General features: G+C 42.4%; 1 protein-coding gene across 2 annotated transcripts; it reads right to left on the bottom strand.

The window, feature by feature from the left end:
• Positions 1–71: 71 nt before the first annotated feature.
• On the bottom strand, positions 72–26729 carry extl3 (exostosin-like glycosyltransferase 3). 2 transcript variants are annotated; one of them, XR_004613233.1, is made up of 7 exons: positions 26493–26729; positions 6780–9397; positions 5676–5803; positions 4476–4620; positions 4222–4350; positions 2604–3299; positions 72–1003 (listed from the first exon to the last, which is right to left on the bottom strand). XR_004613233.1 is itself a non-coding variant. In XM_034579473.1 (6 exons), the coding sequence occupies exons 2-6, from the start codon at positions 8913–8915 to the stop codon at positions 3090–3092; spliced, it is 2748 nt and encodes a 915-aa protein (XP_034435364.1). In that variant the 5' UTR covers positions 8916–9397; positions 26493–26729; the 3' UTR covers positions 1929–3089. The 2 variants fall into 2 exon arrangements, 1 of the variants encoding a protein (XP_034435364.1); XM_034579473.1 differs by lacking the exon at positions 72–1003 and having other exon boundaries at positions 1929–3299.
• Positions 26730–26832: the final 103 nt, after the last annotated feature.

The following is a 26832-nucleotide window of genomic DNA, read 5'->3' as shown; positions in this document are numbered from 1 at the left end:
GAGAGGAGCGGAATGGGGAGGAGGGTGGTGGGAGAGGAATGGGGAGGAGGGTGGTGGGAGAGGAATGGGGAGGTTTTTGTTTTTTTTCACCTTCCAAAATACCAGCTGACCCAAACTGTGCCCCGAGGACAGGTCTAGAGCCGGCCAAGTAATTATGAGGCCCCTCGAGCTCCAATTAAAATTCGGTTGGGATGTGACAGCGGTTTTTAAAAAGTTGTTTTTTCCAAGTCTGGTGCAGCAACAAATGTAAATTTGGATTTGTTTAGTTTTTTTTTGCCGTGTTGCCAAGTTAAACCACAGCAATTAGGAAACATTCTCTTGAATTTTATCCCTCGCAGGAAAATATTTCCATCCGAATGTTTGTATTTCACCTGGGGGGGGGGGGGGGGGGGTCAGAGCACAGCAGCAGCAGCAGCCACCGGAGCAGGTCGGGATTTGGCTTCAAAGACACTTCGACCAGAATCCACTGGCTCTTTGAAAAACTCAGTTAATGACATTCTACTTATAGTCCGACCTCTGGAAAAACCAGGTCACAGAAGAACACACGTCTGCTCTCAGGTCGATGGCACAAGCTCGTTTTCCTTGGAATCAAAGAAGCGGTTGGCTCCTTCAGGCTGGGACCTCTTTGAAAATAGGAATAATAAACTACAATGTCTTTTCATTTTATTGCATGTGTCATTATCAGCTTTAAAAAATCTTTTTTTCATAATATATTCAATAAATATACAGGAACCATGGACTTCATGAGAGTGTTTGTAGAACAGAACAAAATTGGTTGGGAAGGAGAAGCTAATCTAAATATCTTTCTTTTCAAACTCATCTTTTCAGGTTGATGTTTTGTTCAGATTACAGGGAAACTTAGTCTGACATGGTCAAATAAAGAACTTTGGATTTATAATACATAATGGGTTGACTCCTGGTAAAGTACCATGCAGAGTGGATGTCGGTGTACCAGACTGCATCCCGAGCACTGAGCATCGCTGTCGAGCAGCAGATATCGTACCTATTTGGCAAAGGAAACATTCATCAAGCAATGGTAAAAAAAACAAACAAAAACAACAGTGAAACCAACATGGCGACACTAAAGTGACATTTTTGTCTGAGCTGGGATGCTTCTGTAGATCTAATGTAATTCTGATGCAAAGCCAGCACCGGCTGTACGTTAAAAGGTAGTTTCAAACACATGGGAATTACCTTTATTTGCTTTCTGGGGGAGATTGATATTGCTCTTATTTTCTGAAAATATAAATCTACCGCCTGCAGCCACTTAGCTTAGCGTTAGAAATGTTCCAATACCAGCATCAGAGATGACTCCAATGCTACGGCGGGCATTAGCAAGTACGCAAATCTGTTACCACAACTTTAAAGTATAGTAGTTTCACGCATATAAAATTGCAATTTTCTTTTTAAGGAAATTTCTCCATCTTCGCTGCTCCAAAACTGACAAGTACCGTTTCTAAATCAGCGAAGAAGTAATTTCCCGAAGTTTGGCGTTAGCCAGAGCTAGCTAAAATGCAATTTGGCAAAACTTCATGGAGGAAAGTATAGAAAGTAAAATGGTGATTTGTAGTTTTGTGTTCTTCAAAGGGTTTAACCTGAGTCAGGTCAAACAACAACGAGAATAATCACTTCCATACGGGGTTAGTAGTTATACAGCTACGGGACAAATGGTATCGGAACATCTCCAGTTTGCATCAAGACTAGAAACTAAGGGAAACAGCCTGACTCTCACGTACCAGCGACTCAAAGGATCAAACATTTACACTTTAAACCTCATTTGTCGAATCATTTTCACTTCCATAGAGACATTGTAAGGCGAATTTCGTTAGCATTTTAAACAACCAAGCTAGCAAATCCCCTCGGTTTCCATTCTTTGTGCTAAGCTAAGCTAACAAGCCATTGGCTGTTAGCATTTAAACAGATTTGAGAACATCAACTTCCAACATTCTCATCCAGATCTCTGCCAGAATGCAAATAAGCATATTGTCCCTTTAAATCTAACATTGTTACGGTGATCTAACAGTACACTGAACTGCATTGAGTCTGTCTGCATGATTAAAACCTATTTTGTTCATTTTGGCAGCTGTGATTCTCGGTAAGGAAAGCGTAACGGATGATTGGTCGATATTATTACATTGAAACGTGACTCGGACCAAATTTAACAAACATTAGTAAACACCCTATAGCATAAAAAACAGGTCAATTTTTAAACATCAGAGACGAGCGCCTGTAAGCATAACAAAATGACAAGGTGGCGGCTGGTTTTCATGACAAATTTGAGGCATTATGGTGACTGCTGAAACACTGCTAAACATGATCGGGCCTACGTGTTATTTAAATCCTCGGTCACGGTCCTGTTTTCTTCCTCAGACTGAATCTGTGTCTGATCTCCCACAGGCAGAGGCTCTGGAAACTGTTCGCTCCACATAGAGATGTACACATTTAAACATTATTTAAAAACCAAAAAAAAAAAAAGAGTTTGTTCAATAAAATACTTCTGACCATCAGTGCTTCTCTCACGTACAAGTACAGGAAGTACAGTTTGTAACTGTAACACGGAAAACAGACAGCGGCAGCCGTGTGCTGGTGTCACTTCTGCTCACCATTGGGAAAGTGTCAACAGGCTGCTGAGCTGAGCGCAGCCTGGCGTCAGTCTGTCAGTGATGCACTAACTCATCGCTCCATTATCAGGTAGAGTCTCCTGGGAGAGTTTCTGTACACGGGGTACAACTGCCCTCTTTCCTCAGCAGGCCGTCTGGAGGTGCCAATGACATCTGTAGTGGTTAATGATTGAGCATGATTGAAGAACATGAAACAGGAGGAGTGACGTCCACTGAAGAGACTTATTTTGTTGGCAGTGGTCCCCTTTCAGCTTCCACTTTCCAAATTCTCAGTAGTCGTGGGTTAGACCACAAGGTTAATATGTCTATCTCCCCCCGGCAAAATCCTAATCCAAGACTGTGTGCATCTGGCAGTCCGTCCATCCTTCCCTCCATCATCGCTGCTCGCCGTGGGAGCTGCTGCTCTCTTTAAATACTTCTTCAATCCACTTGGCTTTTTGGCTCTTCGCTGGGCCACTCAGCCCAATGCTAGATGAACTTGAAGCACTTGGTCTTATCGTGTGGCAAACGAGTCTTAAACAGCACAGAGTCCACTCGGAACTGCGTGTACAGCAGCGGCATGTAGCCGTACACTTTGACAAAAAAGTTGATGCACTTGTGGCGCTCGTGGAAATGGGAGTCATCGTGTGAGAGGGCCTGAGGACAGCCGGGACAGCGGAAAGTCCAACGAGATGTCACCTAGGAAAGAAAAAGTCAAGGAGCGTGTCATTAACTAACCACGTCAGTTTGTGGCTTTACGTACGCCCCATTTATGTCCTCCCATTTAAAGTGTCATATTTTCCAACAGTGTGGATCCTGGGTGCTGTGAGAGTTTCGGCTACTGTTAGCATCCATTAGCTTTATTGGACTCAGGCAACCCCAGCCATCATTACCCAAGATAGTGTTTCATTCTCCAAACATCAGTCGTGAAGTCAGAAAGCTAACATTAGTCTAATTGGTCTATAACGAACTTCTAACTAACAAACTACACGGTTGATGGTGAGAAATGAGAAGCTGCTTTTGTCAAACAACAGAAACAGTCAATTAGCCAGACACAGATTTTTAAACAAACTCACGGTGCACAGCAAAAGCAATTTATTTTCTGCTTTATTTGTCTGATTTTGGTCTAAAATAGAAATGTAGTCTTACTATTAAGGACTCCACATCCAAACTTGTCCCAAATTCATTATTCACAAGGCTTATTCCTAGCAGCGAAACGCTGTCATGCAACACACTCCATCAAAGCTGCCCTTAATTCCCCCTGAAACACCCCTGACTATTAACATCCTCTAAATCAAAAAGAACCTAAACCGAGGGCCGCGACAACATTTCAGTTCCAGCAGCGTCCCTGGCTTGATTGTTATAATTATTTGTCTAGTCATAAATATATAAACTCTCCGGTAACAAATGTCCTTCCAATAAAAATCCAGGAGGAAAACCAGGCAGAACGCACAAATTCGATCTTGTGTTTTTGATTTACTATTTGTGTGGAATATTGGATGTGTCAGTTTGAGTAATGGCAAGGCTAAATGAGGAAAAATATAAATACACAGGGCCTGGGGGAGACACAAAGTTTGCCGACGTGGAGCTGAGCACAGCCGAACGGCCGAACGTTACTGACCTTGATGGGTGGTTTGCGGGTGATGTGCGAGACTAGGAAGTTCATGGCGATGTCCTCGCAGTTTATGTACTCGTCCACCATGTCCCTGATGGCCTGGGGCATCACGTAGGAGTACAGATAGGCGTAGTACTGCAAGTACACAAAGACACAGGGAGACACGTGTATGACACAGCTGAGATAAAGTTAAAAAATAAATCTGATGAACGTGGTAGTTTTTGTTGTTTTCTTGGAGCGGGTGAGGTGCAGGTTCTTACCTTATGGAAGAAAGCAGCTCCTGTCAGGACCATGGAGAGCTCACAGGAGTAGTTGGAGTTGTAAAGCCATGACTGATGGTTGACATCCCACGCATGGTACCGCCCTGGGAAGCCCACAATACGATCTCTAGCCTCACGCCAAACTCTGTGAGACAACGCCGAGCACAGACGATCAGCAACATTCCTCAAGAACAAATCCGACCATCTGATAAATGTTTTAAGGATTATGGTCTGTATGGTCTATATCTGTGGCTTTGTGAAGTTATTAGTGTGTCTGAGCGTATGCCACTGCATCCATCTGTTTCTGCTCCTCATCTACAGAATGCAGGTGGCAACAATCTTTTCCTCTTGGGACCAATTAAGTTACAACTGTGATGCCTTCTATTAGCATATGACAGTTTTATAATCTGAATTTATTTAAAACAAAAATATTGTTCTTAGCTCACATGTACACACGCCGAGGCCCAGTTACTAAGTTTCTGTTCAGTAGATGAATTTCAAGCACTGCAGCCGATGTAAGAAATCTCAGATGTGCTCAAAGGAAACCACGTAAGTGCAGTAGGATGATGTCTTCGTTTTTCTTCTTCGGGGGAAGTTGAAGGTGTGGATACATTCCTGGGTAATTCTGCGAGGTGGGTATTTGACAAATGACCCCCATACACACACACACAGTCACAGTTTTTGCCTGTCCGGACAAGCTGCTACAGCACTAAGGTGTAGACGAGTCTGAGTGACGGCAGGAGTGTTGAAATTAACACAACGGCGTGCTTCTTTTAATTGGTTCAATGGGATCTTCAAATTCATTCATATTCATCTAAGCCAAACATTGAAAAAGGGATCGATACAAGATGCTGATCAAATGTTTGCCTTTCATTTCCTCTGCTGCAGTCTCTAGTGGTTGGTTCAGCTTCTCTCAGTGATTTGAGGAATGTGATGCTTCTGCATTTTTTGGTTTCCCCTCTGACAAGTTACAAAGCTTTTTCCTTCCATTTTCCTGCATATTTGTGTTCACCTCACATCGATTAATCTGTATATCTATTTTTGATTATACAGTGCTTGCAAAATAAATTAAATAAAAAAATGTATACTTATTCAATAACAAGTTTTAAAATATCAGGTGTTATTAGATATTTATTTTCCCTTTGACAATTTACCCCCCCCCAAAAAATCCTAGAGCTTCATGCATCCTCCATCACTGACCTGAACCCGAACATGATCTCATCGTGGCGGAGGTGAGCGTCATCATCAATCGAGAGAATAGCCTCCGTTTCCACGGCATCCCAGGGAAGGAAGCGATTGTTGAGGCTGTTTTTCTCTGTGCGGACGACCTGCAGGCATGAGACGAGACACAACTTGGCAAGAGCATTTATGGAGGGCACTTTAGAAGCGGCTACTTGTGGTTAGTACTGCCGAGAACATTTTGAGTGATGCTGCACACTGAGCATTTCGTACGCTTCCCTATAAAAGATGTTAAAACTGAATGACAGGTAAATGGTATCTGGCAGCAAATGACTGATATGACTAAACTAAAATTCAGCTAGGTGCATAAGACTATTTTTGTGGTTAAGTGCTTTTAAGTTCTACTAAGATCTTAGGCTATAAATTATTGAAGAAGGGCTTCATCAATCAATACAATATATTAATTTGTAGAATAATTATTTTGAACATATTGTACATAAATATATCCCACAGTTTTGTTTGTTTGTTTGTTTGTTTAACCAACCAAAAGGCAACAAAACTCCAAAGATGCTCAGTTCACAACGACTCACAGTTAAGAAAAGCAGCACATCCTCAAATTCAAGAGACTGGAATCAATATTCACACCAGTTGATTTTCAAATAATCTACTTGAATACAAGCTTGTCCAATTTCAGTGCCATGTTGCATCAACAACTCTACCAAACAGAGTCCTGTTCTTTAGTTTCTCTCTCACAGCTTACCACTCATCCACAGAGTCTCTGTCACAAACCAATAGTGTGGAAATGAGATGGATTAATATTTATACTTTTCAAGCTTAATTCAAAAGCACAAATTCTATTATTCATGAACATCAGACTTCTTCACATCCCTGTAGAAAAGCTTCTGGTAATTTGGAAGAGCTCCCGCAGAGTTTTTAAGATGCACACTTCATTATAAAGTACTTAAGCAAACTTTGCACCAGCTCTGACACATATTACAGATTTACTGTTTTGCATTTCAGAGAGTCAGGATGAGACAGATGTATACGTTACTGAATAATCCAACACTAACCTGATTAATATGTGCACATTGGTTGAATAAGGATTTAATCTGCAGGAGCACTTACCACAATGGGAAGGCCAATGTCGGGCCACAGCAGGTCATCTGAAGGAGGCTTGGGGGAATTCCACACCACCACTACCTTGTTGAGGTACGGCAGTCCATTCAACCTCTCCAGAGAGTTCATCAGCACTTCCTCCCTCTCATATGTCAGCATTACCACTGTGAACTGTTCTCGTGGCACGTTCCCTCCTAAAGCTGCCTGAAACTCCTTTCCCGAACCTCCTGTACCTCCACCTATAGGCCTGAAACCAGTACCGGAGCCGAGGAATTTGGCTTCAGAGGGCAGTACAGGGTCTAGAGGCGTGTGGGGAAACAGATGAAAAGGCCCCGGGGCCCGGTTCCATGCTCTATAGGTGTCTGCAGCTGTGTATGTGAAGTTGCGCAGAAAGCGTGGAGAAGCGTAGGGGGGCTCCGTCTCCACAGGACCCAAATCCAGATCACCATTGTCAGCCAGGTTGGCATCAGTTCCTGCCAGCTTTCCAGCTTTGTGAGGAATCTCATGGGCGGGTTCCTCTTTGATGGGTGCAGCAGGAACCTGGATGCTGGTTCTGATGCTGGCCAGGATGGTACTGAGAACATTCTCTGAGGTGGAGAAGTAGGTCTCCCACAGGAAGCGACCCTGCCGCCTCATAGCTAGCATATCATTGTCTGATAGGCTGCGCAGCAGAAAGTGCAGCTCCGTGACACGGGGCTTGGGGACTATAATGACAGCCTCGCTCCAGCGGATAAACTGGTGGTAAGGTAGTCTGGAGTGATCCCCCAACATGACTGGGATGGCTCCTACCTCTAAGGCTTCAAAGAGCCTCATTCCACAGCCTGCTGAGGCCACCAGCTGCCCATCTCCTGGAGCAATCACCAGGGCAAAAGTCGAAGCCTTGAGCACCTCCAGCCTGTCCTCCCTCTGTCCACAAAGAGACCACTCAGTCGGCAAACTTGGCCGAGGGTCCTTGCAGGTGAACTCGACCAGCACCTGATCCAAGTGGCTGTCCTGCACTGCCTTTAAGGTGCCAATAATGCGATCATCGTAGTCGGCTGGTGGGTCTCTTTCCATCTCCTCCTCGAATGACTGGGGGGGTACCTCTTGTAAGCTGCTCCTCAGTGACTCCACCCTCTCTCCCTGGAAGGTGAAGAGGTATTTCCTCTTGACTGGTACTTGAGGGGGCACTTCCAAAAAGTTTGGTTCTGAGAGGGCATGAACCAGTGGGGATACAACCAAGTCAAAGCCCTCACGGTACTGCTGCTCCAAAAAGGTGGACTGAGCTACTGCTGCTCGTCCTGCGCTCACATTATACAGGAAGTTCTGTGTCATGGATTTTCTAGAGAGATGCAATAGTACATGGTTGTGTCCATCTGATCTCCAGTAGGGAAGAGCTTTTAATTGCTTCTCCAGCTCTGAAGGAGATGGTGGAGGGGAGGACGACTCCTGTAGCTCTCCAACAAGGACCATATACAGGCAGGCAATGCTGGGGTTATCAGTTATATAAATGTTGCTCTTAACTGATGCTGCAAAAGCCTGCTTCACCAGTGGGTCGAGATAGTCCCCCCATGGATAAGAGCCTGTGTCGTAGACATACACAGGAAACCCAGACGTAAGAGGGCAGCGCCCGTAGTCGAAGCAGGACCGCAGACGGCAGGAGCGTGCGGACTTGGGTGGTGGAAGTCCTGGGTCTTCCTTGTCTGGCAGCAACCTTACAGGCAGCGACAGCTTGGGCTGGTTCTGGGCCATTAGCTCTTTATAGGAATGCTCTGTCTGGCTGATAACATTCTTCAATTGCAGCAGATCCTGCTTGGCACTGTCAATGCTGCGTTTGCAGGCCTCAATGCGCAAGTTGAGTCGGGCAATCTCCCCGTTGAGCTCCTGCCTCTTGGCCTCCAGCTGCAGCAGCTCCTCGCTGACCGACTCACGAATGCGGCAAAGATCCTGCACATGTTTGGCTTCGCACAGTTCACCGCCAGGCCGAGGCCCAAAGATACGCTTATCGGGACCTCCAGCTTCGTCAATGGTTGTGAGGTAGTAGTGGGCAATGAGTGGGAAGAAGACCAGGATAAAGAAGAGCATGAAACTGAGCCACGTTAGACGCACACGGCGCAACACCCATGGTTGGCCTCCAGCACCCACCCCACCACCGTTTCGCTGCATTGTCAACTCCCTCAGTCCGCTCCTCGCCCCATCATGGAACCGTTGCTATGCGGATCAACAGCAGCCATAGTCAACCTTGTCAGCAAGGCAGCAAGATGGATACTAAATCAAAGCTGTGGCGTATTTCTGTCCTTGTGTAAAGGTCATCTGAGTCCTCTTTAGGGTCCTGTGGGTATTGGCAACAGCCTCACCTGTACTCTAATATGTACTCTAATGTGTTATAGCCTACACAACCTAATGCCATTTCTGTCACAAGGTAGAGCCATTCTTCCAAATCTATGTCAGGAAACAGTCCCGCAACTGGGGAGGGGTGCCCCTCGAAGAGTGATGCAGGGGGAGCATGTCTGCTCACAGGTGAGTGAGATAGTTGTGTGGGCCAGTTGTTTCTATCTGGGATGTGCTCATTTTATTACTCCCTTTCAGATGTTCCTTAAGATGTGGAGCTTCGACAATCTTCTCCTTTGTCGTCTTGCTACAGCAACCTGAGATAAAAGAACAGAAAAAAGGGCCAATGAGTGACAAGTATTATCTATGATCAAAAGAATTACTATTTGCTGTGAAAACAGTAGACATTTTCCTAACTATGTTTTTTGTATTTATTGTATTTTTCATGCACCTCACAAATTTCAAATTGTGTTTTAATGAAATATGAGAAATTTATTAAGATACTTTATTTCTCCTGCCCTTATAAACGCAGCCCAGTTTGTCATCACAGAAATGCAAGAGGCAAAAGGGTGCAGGGCCTTCAAGTCAAGATCACATTAAAGTACATCTGTAATATTTATAGTCTGGCTTTCCACAGTCGGCCAATGTAAGAACAAGACTCTGCAGATCATCCTACTTTCACTGCATTCTGTGCATGATAGCCTGGACCAGGAGAGGAAAGAAGCAGTGTGCTGCTGAATACCAGGGGATATCAATTTTTTCAGAATTGCATAGAAAGAGCATAAAACGAGGGAGAGCCATCACTGGTAAATTACACACAGCAGGCGAGCCAATGCCAACAGCACCCATCAGCAAATCTCATTAAAGGCCTCCGCCTGCATCCCACACTCATCACTGACTCAAATTACTGAGCATCCCTGATTACTCTCCAGAGTGATGTTGAATTATCTTCACTAGTCCAGAAGAGAAAATGACTCAAAGGAAATCAGCTGCACCTTCTGATGCAGACACTTGCCAGCTTTCTTCAGAGGTTTATAGCATGTTCCTGAGGCCACTGGAGGAGAGCTTGTGTGTTTGGGTCTCATCCTAACATCGATGCTAGAATAGCTTCAGATGAATCTTCCTTTTCAGCCTCACCTACACCGTAAGTTCAAATACAAAGAATGCAACAAAAACCCAGGACCTGCTTTTCCAGTTTGCAGATGTTTTGAAAAGATGCAGTTGCTCTGGGCTAAAAACCAAAGCAGCACTGGGAGTCACAGTAAAGCTGCGGTTATACTTGACAGGTTGGTCATTGCATGCGCCAGCTGTGAAGCAAAAATGACACCTCTCCCTTTCATACTCTTTGGTGAGCAGCAATTTGGTGTATTCTTCTAAATGATAGGTGTCGCCACTGAGGAAAATACAATCACACTGCCAGAAAAAGGCAGAAAAAAAGAGGAAACACAAACTAACGGTTTTGACACTGGCTTGTTTCCTCCTGGAGCAATCTCACAATTTCTATGCTGCAACACTTATGACATTAAGTAATATCATGAAGGACATTAACAATGGAGCATAGCAATATCTTGCCTCAAACTCAACCCATGTTGCACTAGATGTGTTGCGTGCCCCAAGTAAAAAAAAGTAAGGAGATGCGTGACCAGCGGACATGAAGCTGCAAGCCAGCGGAAATTACGCTGTTTCTGGTGCACGTCGCATCGGGCGAGAAAAGGAACAGCGGCCGTATCTTTATACTTAAACAGTATAAAGATTCCTACATCACGAGCATGATCAAAATTTCCCCACAGATTGCAGTCTGCTTTCTTAGCTCATGTAACATCACACCACATCACAAGCCCTGAGGATGGCAACTGATAGGCCAAGTGCCAAGCAGCCCTTATCCAATGCATTACAGAACACACAACACTGAGGGAGAGAGAGAGCCTTGATAAAGCAGAGCAGCTCAGACCGACAGTCACAGAGGAAATGCAGGTGGTGGTGTTTACCATTCCATGACATAACAGTTTGTCTTGATAATGTCTGGGCTACTAGTGAATTCAAACCTCTGTGTTTGCACTGCTTTCATCACAGCATTGACAGATACCATCTTAAAAACACAACAAGAAGCCATCTTTCATTCCGTCTGCATCAAATAATCATTTCTCTCTGCTGCCTCTGACTGACATTTCAGAGGTTCCTGACTGAAATACAACCCACAGCAACGCGTGTGCACAGTTCAGGGAGAGGAACGAGGAAAGGTAATCAGATAAAAGGTTTAGGATTTCATCTTCACAAAAATGACATATATCCAGCATCTACTTCCTTCTTTGTAACTACATGTCTAAAACCACTTTAAACCTTTTAATACCATCAGACCAAATGAGTTTTCTATCGACATTAAATGTTAGAACATTTTAATACACAGCAAATATATAACAAATATATTTAGTTATGTTGTAATCTATTTTCTTGTTTAATACATATATTTATTTTGTCAATAAAATGTAAGAAATTATGGGAGGTAGCACCTTTACATTAATTTCTCTGAAAAAGAATGTAGATTATACCAACAACGAATATTTATGGCAATGAACAGCTAAAACTGAGAGAATGCTGACTTTTATTGCAAAATGTCAAATAATAAAATATTAGATGATCGATTTACTATTGACCAATTTATACACCAATAAATGGTGGAAATAATTATAATGCTATAATAAGAAAAGGGAGAACAACAAAAAAAAATGAGTGATTGATGAGATTGTAAAATATAAGAGGATTTGATTCTTACTACTGGCTGCCAATGATGTCATCGGCGCACGACGGCAGCATTCGTAGCCGGGTGAGCAAACAGTGAGCTAACAAATGTGGAAACAAAGCTCCCCAGGCTAATTAGACAAGATGCTTTGGTTCTACAAAGTAACTACAGCCCAGTGGTGTCTGGTGTATTTAGGAGGGGAACACGTACAGTAGAAACTCCCAGGAATTACGACCCTTTGATCGCTGACCTCCATCCTGCTGCTCAGTGATGCGCCTGAAGTGCAGAATGACCGAGAGACAACTATCACAACAGTCTGATTAATTGCTGCATGACTTCCAATGTCACAAGGGTAATGGCGGGCAGATGTTGGCAAACGCTGCTGCTCGGCCTAATCTGGGGCCAAAAAACATGCTGGTTTAAAGCTCTGCTCGTGGATGCATCTGGGAAATGGAGCGACACTCGCACATACACATACACAGGAAAACTAAACTGCAATCTCTTCAGTTGTAGTTTTTCTAATCTGCAGAATGTCTTCTCTCCGCTACACTCAGCTTAATCTGTCCGAATGGAAAACACACAGTGAGGCATTGATCACTCTGGACTTATTTTGCAGGGATCAATTATAATGCCGTCATTACCTCGCACTGAGCAGTGAGGCGGTTTGGTGTTAAGCACCTAAAGGACTGCCCGATGGAGCCATTTTCACTCGTAGGCTTTAGACGTACAAGGCAGCAGATGTAAGAGTGCACTATAAAAAAAAACACTTCCACTTGGAGAGATTATAACATGCCAGTCTTTGCCTTCAGCTTATACAAACATAACACGTCCTGCTGATACACACTCACACAAAGCCGTCACTGTGTAGCTGCAGTGGTATTATATTCTAATTATTTTGTACAAATAATATGATAAAAAACGATGCCAACAGCTGAATTATCTCTTTATATTATATTTAATTACTTATAAAGAAAAACACAAATTTCAGTTATGATCCAGCTCCTTTTGCAGAAGGAAAAACCTTCAACACTTGAGATAAAATTGTCTGCAGTCATCTCAGGCGAAAGGAGAAGCTGAGGCACAGCTGCCACCACCACACTGATGACCCAGATAAAACCCCTTTGCTCCACATGGTGAGCACTGAGCAAGCAGCAACACAGTCAGCAAATTACCGGCCGGGCCTATGAATAACGCAGACTGCGGTAGTCTAGCAGTGTGTTAATTTGATTTAGGGGTATAAAAACAGACGATGTGCAATGGACAGACATTTTGAGCGCAGACTTTAATGTCAATCAAACCCCAAATTCCTCGCTTAAGCCAAGTTAATGAGTGTGAAAGAATTTGCAGTAATATTTGCGGGCACTCGGAGCCGCACCATGCTGTGATTAAATACCAAGCCGCTCCGGGCAAAAAAAAAATTCAAAAGAATAACTGCAGCAGGTGCAGAGTTCAGAGGCTGAATGACGGATTGAGGATGCTGCTTCCAAGTTCACAGACATTTGAGGGAAAGCGCTTGTATAAATGTTTGAACAGTCCCTCTGCACACTGGCACGGCTTTCTGAGACCGACCTGAAATTCCTCCATGAAGGAACAGACAGCACAGACAGAATCGACATCCAACCATAACAGGCTTTCACTCGAACACTATCGAGTTAACGGCAGGGTACCATCACATGTAGGGGAAAGACGGCATTAACAGCTTGTGAATCTGTGAAAGCTGATGATTCTGAGAATGAGTTTTTGACAGGTAGCAACTGAGGGATAGATCACACAGCTTCTATTTTTAATAAGACCTTAGGTAGCACGTCTCCAAAAGATATAGTGACCACGAGTACTATTGAAGATGGATCCTATTTTGGCACGGTGGCGGCGAGACATTCCTCTTAGCCTTGATAATGTCATTAAATTCAAAATTGTTTGGCATCGACAACCATTTGAATACGTAAGAGGCTGGGGGTTACTGGGGTTGTGTCAGATGCTGCGGCCATCAAAGGTTTTGTTCAATGACTGAGAGGACACTTTTTTTAATGGACGCCCAATTAAGAAAGAATACTATACGAGTTAGTCATAATGACTTACAGGATATTTTTTAACAAAAGTGGCAGAAGTGGGCTTTGATACAGTTTTACCTGTTGTGAAAATTAATTCCCTTTAAGACTCACTACTACTCACTCAGACAGCCGCCTTGGTATTAGTCTAGTTAGGGTTCTGGTTGTAAGGGTTAAGTCTGAATCATTAGATGGGAGCAACCCTAAGGGTTCTATTTCTTAATTTCAGGCAGCAAGTGTTTTTAGGGCAAGTTCAAATCTACTTTTACTTTGCACCAGGTGTAAGATCAAGCCCCAAGAGTCTGCAGACATGCTAGCATCTCTGTGAGGATATGTGTGTATGGACAGGGATGCTGTGAGGTAAAATGCTAATGTCAGCATGCTAACATATATCCAAACCACAAAAGTCTGAGAGGAATCTGTTCATCCCAACTGAATGTTTGTGCCAAGCTTGAACAAAGTCCCTAGTGGTGTTCCTGAGATATCACATTCACGAGAATGCAACAGACGGGTGGACGGACAACCCGAACACATAATGCCTCGACCACAGCTGTCGAGGCATTATGTGTTCGGGTTGAAAAAAAAAGGAATATGAGTGTAAACTAAAGCCTGGAAGTGACATAAATCCAAACGTGCACAATTCTATCTTGCTGCAGCACAGGCCTCTGGAGGTGACACTGCTGCACCTCAGAAAACCATCGTGCCTGCTGGGACTCCGGGTTACCCTGATGTATTTTCTCCCCTTGAAGGGCTTTGGCTCATTGTGCTTAGAGACTAGCCTTCCCATAATTAATTATGATTTCATGGAGGAGATGGAGGTAAGGCATTCCCTGTGGAGGTGATGGGGGGAGGGAGAAAAAAAAGGAGAGATGGAGGCAGCTGCAGGGGAAGGCACAGTCACAGGGCTGTGTGAGGGGAGCAGCTGTTGCAGCCATGGATCACAGCTCATCTGCAGACGGCTGACTGAACCATCTCAAGGATCTTTTTCACTGGTGAATTACAGAGGTGACTGCAGGGCTGTGGAGTCGCACTCAAAAGGGGGAATGAAAAGAGTGTTTGCAAAAGGAATTCAAAAAGGTCCTCTTCTCGTTCTTTAAACAAAACATCTGATGGTCTTAGTCAGTGCAGTTTAAGTAGTTGATTAACTGAATTAATTAAATTAATCAAAAGATGCCATCTGGAACTTGGGAAAATGTTGATATCAATATTTTTAACAATTTTTAACTTGAACACCATCAATTCCAATAAATATTGATAATATAGGTCGATATGAGCAGACATAGAAATTATTGCTGATAGGAAAACTTTGATTTTACAGTATGGACAATTAAGAAAAAAAAAGTTTAGAACACTTTATTCAAGCTCTACATATTTGGTTGAATTTGTGTTTTTTAAAGTCATCTACAATAAAGGTTATGGTTAAATTGTGAAATATCAAGCCTCAATTGCATTTATTTCTCTCAATGGTTTCATATCCACATCTTAGAAATCATTGCCAAATTCTTTTAAATGTATATATCGGCTAAATATTGGTATCAAATTGTTTTAACCCCCAGTATTGATATCGACATCTGGCCCACGAAATCGGTCAGGTTCTAATGCAAACAACTGAATTCAGAAACCTGTGTGTGAGCTATTATCCCAGTTTGAAAGATCCTGAACAATACTGACAGAAAGGCTTAAACCAGGGTGGTGTAACATGTACACAACATTATCCATGCTTCTGGTCACTGGAGGTGTCATTGAATCATGATGTGTCGTAGTAAGATTTATTTAAACAAAATTGCTGAACAATAACCCTAACCCTAACCAGATGAAATGAAAAATCTGACACCGGTGCTGCAGAAAATAAACTAAAATTGTAGCTCTCGCCTTCAGTGACTGACGGAGAAGCCAAATCCAGCAGAGCGTTAAATCCAACAGAGGAAGACAGAAAAATAAACTGGGTTCGTCCTCCCCTGTGTGTTGTTGCAGAGTCAGAGCAGAAGAGACTGAGACATGCCTGCGATCATGCAGACAATTGGAAATCTATATAAAATACCATATCAAAAAGGATATTATCTAAAATAAGATTTAAAAAAGGATGTTAGTGTGCATGTAAATATACTCTGTGCTTCACAGATTAATCAAAAAATGAAGGATTCTTGGTTTCTAACCCAATCTGAGACTAATAACGTGGTTTAGTGATGTGTGACATGAATAAAATCCTCTAGCATTATGTCTGTAACTTCTATTTGGATATAAAAATATATTGTTTATACATTTTCTGAAAATGTATTGATAAACTGTGAGACTAAACTCTAAATTTCAGCTTTTGTCAAATCCTATTAAGAAAATACATGAGAAATCAAGTCACTTAATCAGATCAACACAACAGTGCTGGTCAGTTATTAATTGCTTAATTAGCAATATATTTTCCACCGTGCTCCATTAGCTTCCATGATAAAAACCTCAGACAGTAGACAAGTTAATTAACTTTTATATCCTCATCCAACCCATATGGTAGTATATTAAAAACGACATGCAGGCCTAATTAAAGGAGTTTATTGAATACAATTTGGATTAAATTAGTTCTTTGATGCTACAAGCTGGAACTCGCAATTGGTTGAGTCACTACTGCACAGACCCTGCCTTCAAATGACAAATTCATGAGGGCAGCACCTGCATCCATGACATTTTAGCTTCATTTTCTTTAACGACGGGAGGAAGTGAAGATATGTCGTCCATTTTTATTTACAGTCTATAGTGTCAGCAGTGAAAACTTTCCAGTAGCTGCTGTTTCTGCTGTTCTTTTTATGATCCAATAACACGGAGCAGGAGATAAAATCGGGCTGTAATGATCATCAGGACAATCAGCGCGGTGACGACCTGGCGCAGGCGCAATTAAAATCGTCCTCCATGTGGACCGCCTCCCACTCACTGCAAACTATACGAGCGTGTTGACCTTTATCTCTGTGTGTGCATCAAAAGTGAAGAGACAAATGGAGGCAGACAGAAGACCCACCCTTCAATGCCCCCGCTGTGTGGATACAAACATCACACACCAGTTGTCTGACGTGTGTGATGTGTATTTATAACATTGCAGAATACCAGAGACGGCAAGAGAGAGAACCAGGGAAAGAAAGAATGAGTGCATAATGACAGATGGACCTGGATGCCTTCCAACCTCCCAAAAAAAAAAGGTTCCCTTGTCGGATTGCACATGTTCGTCCTTTAAGAGACAACTCAAGATAAAGCTATCTCTCAAGGAGTATCAAAGAAAGGGCTGTGGCAACTTGACTGCATCTGTCTACCAATCTTTGAGCTTGATGGGTGATGAGTCTCTGTGTTCGCGAGGCCTGGGAGCGTGATAAACAACATGCATCACACCGGCTTTGCAGCGAGCTCTAATCTGTCACCGGAGCCTCTGCTGTAAAACTGCTGTGGCACGAGTACTGTGCCCTGCAGGGGTGAGGTGAGGAGCCACTCACACTCACTGTGTTGCTGAGAGTTGAGAATGTGACAACCAATTAGAGTCGGAGCAGATGTACAGACGCACAGGACCCCCCGTTAGGTTTTCCCACGCACACAACTCAAACATTTTTCTAATTAGCTTCAACTTCTAAAAATCCTTTAAAGATATTTTCCTTAATGTTTTTAATTTCTTACTTGGCTTTACATTTTAAGAAACTCACTCAGTCGGCAGATTTTTAATTATGGTTAGTTAGCATTGTTACTCTGCTCCTCCCAAAAACAACGGACAGAGTTTGCTTTTCTTTAATTAGGGTTCCACTGGTATGGATTTGAAGTTTAATTTCCATTAAGTTGTACTTTTGGAGCCAAAGTGCAGTCAAAACTTGCCTATTTAATGTAAAATTAGAATAACCACCCTCGGGTTGTAAGCCTCCTCCAGCCAGTGCAATTTCAGTCTACATATATTCTTTTCCAGAATCACGAGGTAAATGTGACCTTTGAACCCTGAAATCTAATCAGTTCATCTTTGAGTCCAAGTGACAAATGTTTTGTGAGGCCAACACGATCTTGACCTTTGACATGTGACCACCAAAATCTAATTGTTTAATCTATGAGCTTAAGTGAACATTTGTGCCAAATTTGAAAGAATTCTCTCGAGGGTTTCTTAAGACAACACATTCATGAGCCCAAAAAAACCCATTCAAAATCTTATTTTATCGTTGAGTCTAACTAAACTTTTGTAACAAATTTGAAGAAATTCCCTTAAGGGCTATCCTTGAGATATCCTGTTTACAAGAATGGGACGGATGGACGGACAACTCGAAAACACACTGCCTCCGGCCACTGGCTTTCACTGCCGAAGTCGTTGCCCCAGAATTACAGTTTTTCGGTCCACAGAGAAGAAGACTGGATGTGTTTATAGAATGAGCATTGCTGAAATACAAATAGATGAGATGCGGGGTCTCGTGAGCACACTCCAGGCGAGATGCATGACTAGTTTTAATGTAGTGTGAAAAGAAGCATTTGACCGTTTTCCACAGGCTTTTTTCTCCCTGCCAGGTCTGGTGGTAAATTAAGCTATTTAAACGTTTTTTCTACTTTCTACTTATGAGCATCTATAGATTCACAATGTTTCTCAAAAGGTGTCTATGTGAAAAGTTTTTCCTGAACTTTATCATGTTCCATCCCCCCTCAGTGAGGATAACTGCTGTGGTACCAGAGGATGAACTGACCTAAATGCATATCTGTGTTCCCTCTTGGTTTTTCAACTGTTTTCACTTCGTCCATTAGAGCAGAAAATGTCTGACAGGATGAGGCAGAGGGGAAGGAACTCAACGGAGAAAGTAACATCTGCAGAAATGAAAAAAATTTGATATGAGTAATCTAATGTGTGGTCACAAACAGTAAGCTTGTGTGATTCTCTCAAGGGCAAATGTTCTTTTGTGTGTGTGTGTGTGTGTGTGTGTGTGTGTGTGTGTGTGTGTGTGTGTGTGTGTGTGTGTGTGTGTGTGTGTGTGTGTGTGTGTGTGTGTGTGTGTGTGTGTGTGTGTGTGTGTGTGTGTGTGTGTGTGTCGGTCGCAGTTTGAAAATAAATTAGCTGGCCTAGCTTTCTTGATTAGTCCGCAAAGTCGTTGCTGATGAGCTTCCTGAATTAATCAGAGCTGTTGGAGCTGATACCGTTGACTGATCAGAGAAGAAACCACACGACTCTGTAGCCACAGACTATATCACAGTTTGAAAATATTCAGATAAGGTTCCACTGGCATTTGTGGACACATAGCGCAATGTCAATACTTTCAATTTGTTCCCTAAAGGTCCAAACTATGGATCGACTACGCTTGTAATTAGTTCTTTGCAGGGTAAAAACATTTTAAAAAAGGACTTTGGGTTAACATTAGGGCTGCAGGTAACAATTATTTGAATTATTGATTCATCTCTAAAATGTCACAAATTCAAATGTCTTCCATATTAAAAAAAAACAAATATATTCAGTGTACCATCACGAACGACAAGGGATCAAATTGGCATTTGCACTTAAAAATGCCAAACATAAGTATTCCATTATGACTGCTGATTAATTTTCTATCAATTAGTCGCCTACATGCTGCATCTTTTAACAGCTCATTTTCACAGCGTGAACAGCTTCATTTACGTGTTTCTCAGACTAACGTTTCAAGCTGGATGTGTGAAATCAGATACTCGCTTCCATCATAAGAAGCAGTGAAAGACTTATCAGCTCCAACACTCTGGGAGTCTCGTATGTAGGTCTCTTAAATCTAAATAGTCTTTTAAAGGTGGAACACCAACATCATATATAATCTGGAAACCAAAATTCAAACAAGCTTCTCTTCCATGTGCTGTTATACGGCAGGTCCCTGTCTCATGTGACACCATTTTTTTTTGTCGAGCTCTGTCTATCTTCAGAGGGAATTTCTGTGAAACTGGTATTTGACCCATTCATTACCGAAAATGTAATTACAGGCTGCCACATGGTTTTCATTTAACCATTTGCGTCTGCATAATTACTTTAGACAGAGATGAAAAGGGACAGAAAAGTCTGAGGATACATGTTCATGCCAACAGAATCTAGTAAATCGTCAGGTAAAACAGAAACCAAAAGCAGCTTTAAGATGGATGCTGCTTTAAACATTTTTGACTAATCATGATAATATCCAAACTGAAGGATCAATACTCTTCTCCTCTTGCAACAGAATCAAGGCATTTATTTGCTTCATAATTGTACTATGATTTCAGACCAAATTAAAAAAAAGGTTGCAGGTTTGAATCCAGAACCCTTTTGCTTGGAGGCAACAATTCTAACCACTGTGCCACCCAATTTCCTGACACAGTCCAAAGACATGCAGTGAAGGTCAAGTGGGAACACTAAATTGTCCGTGGGTGGGAATGTGAGCGTGAATGGTTGTTTGTCTCTATATGTCATGATAGACTAGCGACTTCTCCAGAGTGTTTCCTGCTTCACATCTAATGCCGACTGGGATTAGCTCCAGTAACCCTCAAACCAGATAAGCGGTAACAATAATAAATTAAAGAAAAAATGGTTTAAGCTACTCATATATAAATTAAAGTAAATTCCTCTCAATAATCAAGAGTTTGAGACATTTCACAAGCCAAACTGTCATATTTTTTAGGGCCAGGTCCAATCTGAATAAGTCACCTTACCTATCATCAAGCAAAAATTAAGTCCAGTCATCATAATTACAAGAACTTCAACAGCTCAGTGTTACAAGTGTTTGTCCAAAACAAGAAGAAGAATGAGCTGGACAGAAAAAGTATTTTCTGTATTCCAGAGTGAAAGCTGCCTCAGTGATTTATTACATGTGGTGCTCACTGCAGCAGAGATTCTCATGAGTAAGAAGAAACCGGTCTTCCTCTCAATCTCGAGGGTAAAGTTGAGTGATTTGCACCGAGGCACATTGCTCTTCGAATCCTAACTTTCTATACAAGTACACATTAGGGAGACGGAAAAACATGGAGGTTCACTTGTTACATCCACATCTCCAGATTCTGAATTGATCCTTGACTTCCTGAAGACAAACCTATAAACATTAGTGTTGAAGTCTGTTCAACACATGAGCTATATTCATTTTTTACGCCCTGTCAAATCCATATCAGTTGGGCTCTAAAATAACATCTTAGAGTCAAAATATCCAAAATACACAGTGGGATTTCTGCCAATTAAACTAATTACATCATACAGTGTTTCCCATTTATTACCTAGACTGTGGCTGCCCACCATATTCTAATTTGTCCCACTACGGTTTCATAATGAACCTACATTTTTTGTACACATCTCATAATGACATGAGATCTCTAATGTGTTGCTTCCTTGCTGCACTGTATAACTGTGTGTAGCACCATTTGCAATGCTTGCTTGTGCGCTCTTGTCCACAATGTTTTACCATCCATACAGACAGTCAGACCTTGTACTTTCAGCTGTCGTTGTTCCCACAAGTGGAATGTAATGCAGTTCCCTCTCTCACGTATGTGTACCTGTCACTAGGAATAGATTAAATGAATTCTGTGGTACATCGTGTGTTGCTACACTGTACACTAGAGAAACTGCATGTTGTTTGAGCCCAGTGGAAGAGATGTGAGGGATAGTAGTTGCCAGAAATTAAACTTACTTTCACTACTGATTTCACTCAGTACAGGAAGTGGTGATGACACTTAAACTTTTCACTACAACAGCTATTGCTAGCTTGGATTTCTCATGAATTAAATGATGCTATATTTAACAAATACTGCAAGCATTCTGACTTAACACAGTAAAACATAATAATTCCATTGACATGTCAGGACCATGGTATTTGCATTCTTGCTTACTCACACACCTGAATGAACAGAGGCATTAAGGTTGGTGCTTTTCCTGCTGTGACGAATCAAAATGCTTCACCTAGTTTTGATCATTTTCAAGTTGACCATGTTTTTAGTGCAGTATTACATCTACAATTGTTTTCAACTTTCCCCTCTGTCGGCCCTCGAAAAGTTGTGAACAGACATGCACTCTGAACAGAGTGCAAATGGAAGCATGACTCCAAATATTTGCCTTGACAACTGAGTCGAATTGTGAGGTCTCTGCCAACTCACAGCATCAACACCACTCTGTGCCAACCCTGCAATATCAACATTTAGGCTAAATCCATAAATAGGACTAGTTTATAACCCACGATAATTACACAAAAATAATAAAATGTCAAGCTAAGACATTTAAGTGATTTTAATCCACTGAGTGCTGTCCCTGTTCCCAAAATAAGACCAATTTAGACATAGATCACTTTGATGTTTGTTTGCACAAATATCTTAAAAGTTAAAGACATTTCCTGTGTAGATCGAGATATATATACATGTCGATCAAGCTACAGACAGAAGTTAGTGCACTTTAATCAGCATTTGAATGGTATTGTCTGTATCATCACCTCCACCATGTAGTCCTCACCGCAGAAGCTTTTTTTAGTTTTTACCTTATAAATGACTTCAACAATTATAGAAGGACTAAGGCAAATCATTTTTGTCAATCAACTAATCATTTCAATCCCGTTACCTTAAATTTGAGTACAAAATTGTAATAAATTCCTTCCCCTTTTAGTCATACATGATAAAAACCTGGCTCTTCCCTAAATATTTCGCAGAGGAAAAAGTTAGCGGCTAACTGAGCAAAATTAACACACAAGCCCTGAAATCCCGCCCTCCCAACAAATAAATCCTTGTGTTATCTCGCCGTGGCAGCGGTAGCAGCCGCGCTCGCTGTGTCCTCCTGAGAGCTCTTTCTCCCCCCCTCCTGTGCAGGCTGGCGTAGACCATAACAGATTGACTCAACCCGACAACAGCTGCCAGAACCCCGCAAGCCTCATACTCCAGACACTGATGGATTGTGGGAAGGGAGCCAGGGTGATTAGCCCCTGACATGGGAGAATTATTGCAGTGTACCTCCCCAAAAGAGACTGCACCTGAGTGTCAGCAAGGGGCACTCACACAGCATTAAGTCATGTTGTTAGTGCCCATTCGGTCTTTCAAATGCACAGGGCTCGATCTCGGCATGTCAAGAACAACAAGTGGAAAATTGTGTGGGGGCGCAGATCAAACACATCACTCTAGAATGGCCTCATTGTGACAGTGACTGCCTTCTTTTCACAAGACAACAGGTTCTGTGTGATTTGTAAAAAAAAAAAGAAAGGGGGGACTGACAATCAAATATTCACTCTCGCCTCACATCACATCATATTTATTTTTAACTGCTTTACTCACACAGCACTTACCTCGAGCTTGACAGTGACTTACACTAACTAAGGTCCAGTGGAGGAGGGAAAACTGGGCTTCTATTTAAGGAAGTATATCTGTTTGGAAAACGAATTAGCTGAGAAATCCTACAGTGAGCATGGCATGGAGAACTGCTGTTTTCTGACTTTGCCAAAGGTACAACTCGTCATACCATCTCTCGTTCTCCAGTGTCTCTTCTTACAGCTTCGAGCTGCTACATCTGTTCTTCTCTCTGCTGTTATTCAATAAACACACAGAACAAGCTGTCCTTGGGTTCTGTAGCCTTACTTCTCCTGCCTCTTAAAGCAGATGTTCATTAGGGGTAGAAGAGCTTGCTCCTCCATACCGAGAACAGCTATTCAGCTAAACCCCAGAGGACAGCAGGACAGTTTGGACAGAATGGAAGTTGAGAGATAGTGGTTGCATTTGACAAGGACATGCCAATTAATGCCTCAGTGTTTTTAACAATGCAACCAAGTTCTCTCACACTGGCCCGTGACATTTTTACCAGATTGTAATGATAACTCAGGGCTGCCACGAAGAAGCATACTCCATCCCTGATATAAGTAGAACAGCCCTAAGCCAGATAAATTTATTAATAATAGTTTTCACTCTACAGGCTGTAACAATAGTAAAAATGCAAAAAAGGGAAAGCACATGTGTAACCACTAACATAAAAGAGGGCTCCACTCAGTAAGGTGACAGCCAATGAGCCAGCATGCACAACACCACGACTCTGGAGTTGAAAGCCCAAATAAAACTCAAAATTTCATTCATGTTATTAGTTACATCTGTTCTTCTCCTGCAATGACATTTCAAAATGTTGCTGTGAAAAACGTCTGTTGTTGTGTTCAGTAAGAACAGCGCTAACTTGACTTCAGCAACATGAGCTGAAGATCTCCTTCGCTTCACTTGGTGCTTTGCTGTATTTTCTAACCATCTCAATTTGTCTTTTGTGTTATGATTTCTGACTCCCAAACATCACAGGCAACTTATCTACTGTAATAAAAAATAAAAAAAACAGTGTGGCAACAGCCACCCTATGAGAAAAAAAGATCAATATCAGTGTTCACACTTTACCCTGTACAGTCATATCAATGCGTGTTGTGGTTCAATCTGACCACAACAAGCGGAGGTTTTATATTCACAACATTATCTAAACATAACATTCCTATCAGCATCTCAAGTTCCAGAGAGATTTGTACTGACATTTAAATCTGACAGCCTCATTTGTTCAGTTCCCAGTTTACAAATACTGAAATGACATACAGCTGTTTATCTGAGCACAGAAAATAAATATCAACGATGGAAAAGGGCTTCCAAATAAAAACACCAATTCATAACCAACACGAGCATAGATCTGCTGTGATACACTCACTGACCCCAATTACTCGGTGAAAGACAACTGACCTGCAAAAACAACCACGTGCCCCGTCCTCAACATCCCACACAAAGATGCCAAAATCTAGTTATACATGATGAATATACCTCACAACCTGATATTTGGATAATGGCTTGGAAGTGAGGAAAGGTGATACGGTCCCAATGTGAAATCTGAACTCTAACTTCTCCTGCCTCTATACCTGAGGTAAACATTATGCACTTCTCACTGCACTCCCCTGTTTAGTTTCCTCTGCAGCATCAGATTCGTGGACACTGCGCATGTACGAGCTCAGCAACTTTGTTTCTCCACCGAGTTTCAGACTTTGAAAAGACACAAAAGTAACACAAAATGTACTCGAACGGAAATCTGACTCATATTTTCAACTAATTTACAAGGACTTTCCATCTGATTTGACAAAACCCTCTTCCTGTTGAGTAACAATGCACAAATACTCTGAAGACAGCCAAAAAAAAAATCACCACATTCTTGGCCGACAACTCTGGTGAAGCTTTTATCAAGTGATCACCTCTGAGCCAAGAAATCTTAAGTGAAAACTGATTTACTGGTTAGTGAAATGTGATTTAAAAGCAGTGCTGCCTGGCAGTAACTTTACTGTTCCCACAAACACGCTGAGCCTCGTCTTAATGGTGGCAACTTTAACCAAACTGCAAGAGGCTGGTGTATACGACACTCAACTCATATACAGTGTAGTGGACGCTGCTTTAAGATGACACTACTCAACCACCCTGTCCAGTGAGTCATTGGTTGATAACCAAAATAAAAATGAGACTACATTTGTATGGAGTTGTCAGATTATTAGGTACACCTAGCTAAAACGAATGTAGGTTCATGCAACCAGCATGCAAATTATTCAATGAACAGAAAATGTAATCAACGCCTCTTAAACTATCTCATCAATATCTGACTGTAGCAACCTACTTTAATTGCAGGATGGTTGTATTGGACTGCATTAGTTTCAGCTGGGTGTACCTAATAAACTGATCACTCTGCACACGTTTTGTGTAATTTGACGTTGTTTGATTTGCATTGTGGTGATCAAACAATGACTGATGGGCGAGAGAGTGAGAGAGAGAGTTGTACAACTGACTTAGGAGGCTGCAGAGTGAACGGTTGCCGTCTTACGTAATACCAAGAGATTTTAGGTCTAACCAAGATAATAAAGAAATAGGATGGTAACTACAGAATCAAAAGGTAAGTTTCATAAAAGAAAAGACATTAAATGAAGTGTTAGATGGTGCCAGCAATGTCTGGTGATACTCTGTAATGTACACAGGTCTGCAGCACTTAGTTTGAAGGTAAGGATTCAGTACATGACTGACAGGGCAGATCTAAAACCTTCCACACACACACCGAACAGAACTTCCATTAGCAAATCTACAATTTTACAGTTGGATTATGAGCAATAACCGCAGACATGCATGTTTGCTGCCTACTGGGAACACGATAGTCAGTACACACTAGTACATACTTTCGGTGTATTCAAGCATGTTCACTTAACCTGGACGCTCACGTTTGATTTTTTACAATCATCGTGAATCATACCGCTTGTGTGTGTGCCTGCCATTAAAGGAGGTCGACGTTAAATTGTCACTTTATTAAATGGAATTCGGTGTGACTCTCTTTCTACACTGAAGGCGTGTTTGAGGACAGGGACGATCAAATCGAAATGTGCACCGAACCGTGATGTGTACCGGGGGAGTCCCGTACCGGGGGAACCGTCTCCGGGCGAAACACCGGCTGGTTGACGTGTACCTCAGCCGAGATCAAAGCAAAAACACTCACGACTTTCATTGGCTGCAAAAAAAAAAAATGACTCCAAAGTCTTTATGTACAAAAAACTACATTTCCAACAGTGTCACGTATAAAGAGAGGACATGGAGCTGGTGAGGTGCAGAGGGACACGGGGACATGTCTCCTATGGTCAATTAGCTAGCCTGTTAGCCAGCAGTGGTCACAACACAACGCTGTTAGCTTCGGTAGCTACTCACCGCAGCGGAGTCCCGGGGATAAACCGAGTCACGGCCGCTCGGTGGCTGCGTCACGCCGTTAACGGTTCGGCGGGTCGGGTCCGGGAGGCTCACGGGGTCCGGTCGAGCCCGCTGTGCTGCTGCGTGTTCGAGCCCCGCACCGCTCACAGCCTCAGCTCCATTAAAAGCTGCATTGTGTCGGAGCGACGGACGGACGGACAAACGGCACCGACAGCCCGCCGCGGAGCATTGTGGGACATGGTGTTTATGAAGCGGACCCTTCGAGGGGGATTCATGAAAAGGAGCTAAATGCTACACCTGGTGGTCGATAACTGTACTAATGTCTTTTAACGTGAATTCT

Source organism: Hippoglossus hippoglossus, chromosome 24 (assembly GCF_009819705.1).
Source record: "Hippoglossus hippoglossus isolate fHipHip1 chromosome 24, fHipHip1.pri, whole genome shotgun sequence".
NCBI classification, from domain to species: domain Eukaryota; kingdom Metazoa; phylum Chordata; class Actinopteri; order Pleuronectiformes; family Pleuronectidae; genus Hippoglossus; species Hippoglossus hippoglossus.
Note: the sequence above shows the minus strand (reverse complement) of the source record. Positions and strands in the feature narration are given on the sequence as shown.

Excerpts from the sequence above, each read along its gene's own strand:
- extl3 (XM_034579473.1), bottom strand. The coding sequence starts at position 8,915 with ATGCAGCGAAACGGTGGTGGGGTGGGTGCTGGAGGCCAACCATGGGTG. Across the intron at positions 4,621-5,675 it reads GAGATCATGTTCGGGTTCAG|AGTTTGGCGTGAGGCTAGAG; the intron begins GTCAGTGATGGA and ends GTTGTCTCACAG. Across the intron at positions 3,300-4,221 it reads CCCGCAAACCACCCATCAAG|GTGACATCTCGTTGGACTTT; the intron begins GTCAGTAACGTT and ends TTTCTTTCCTAG.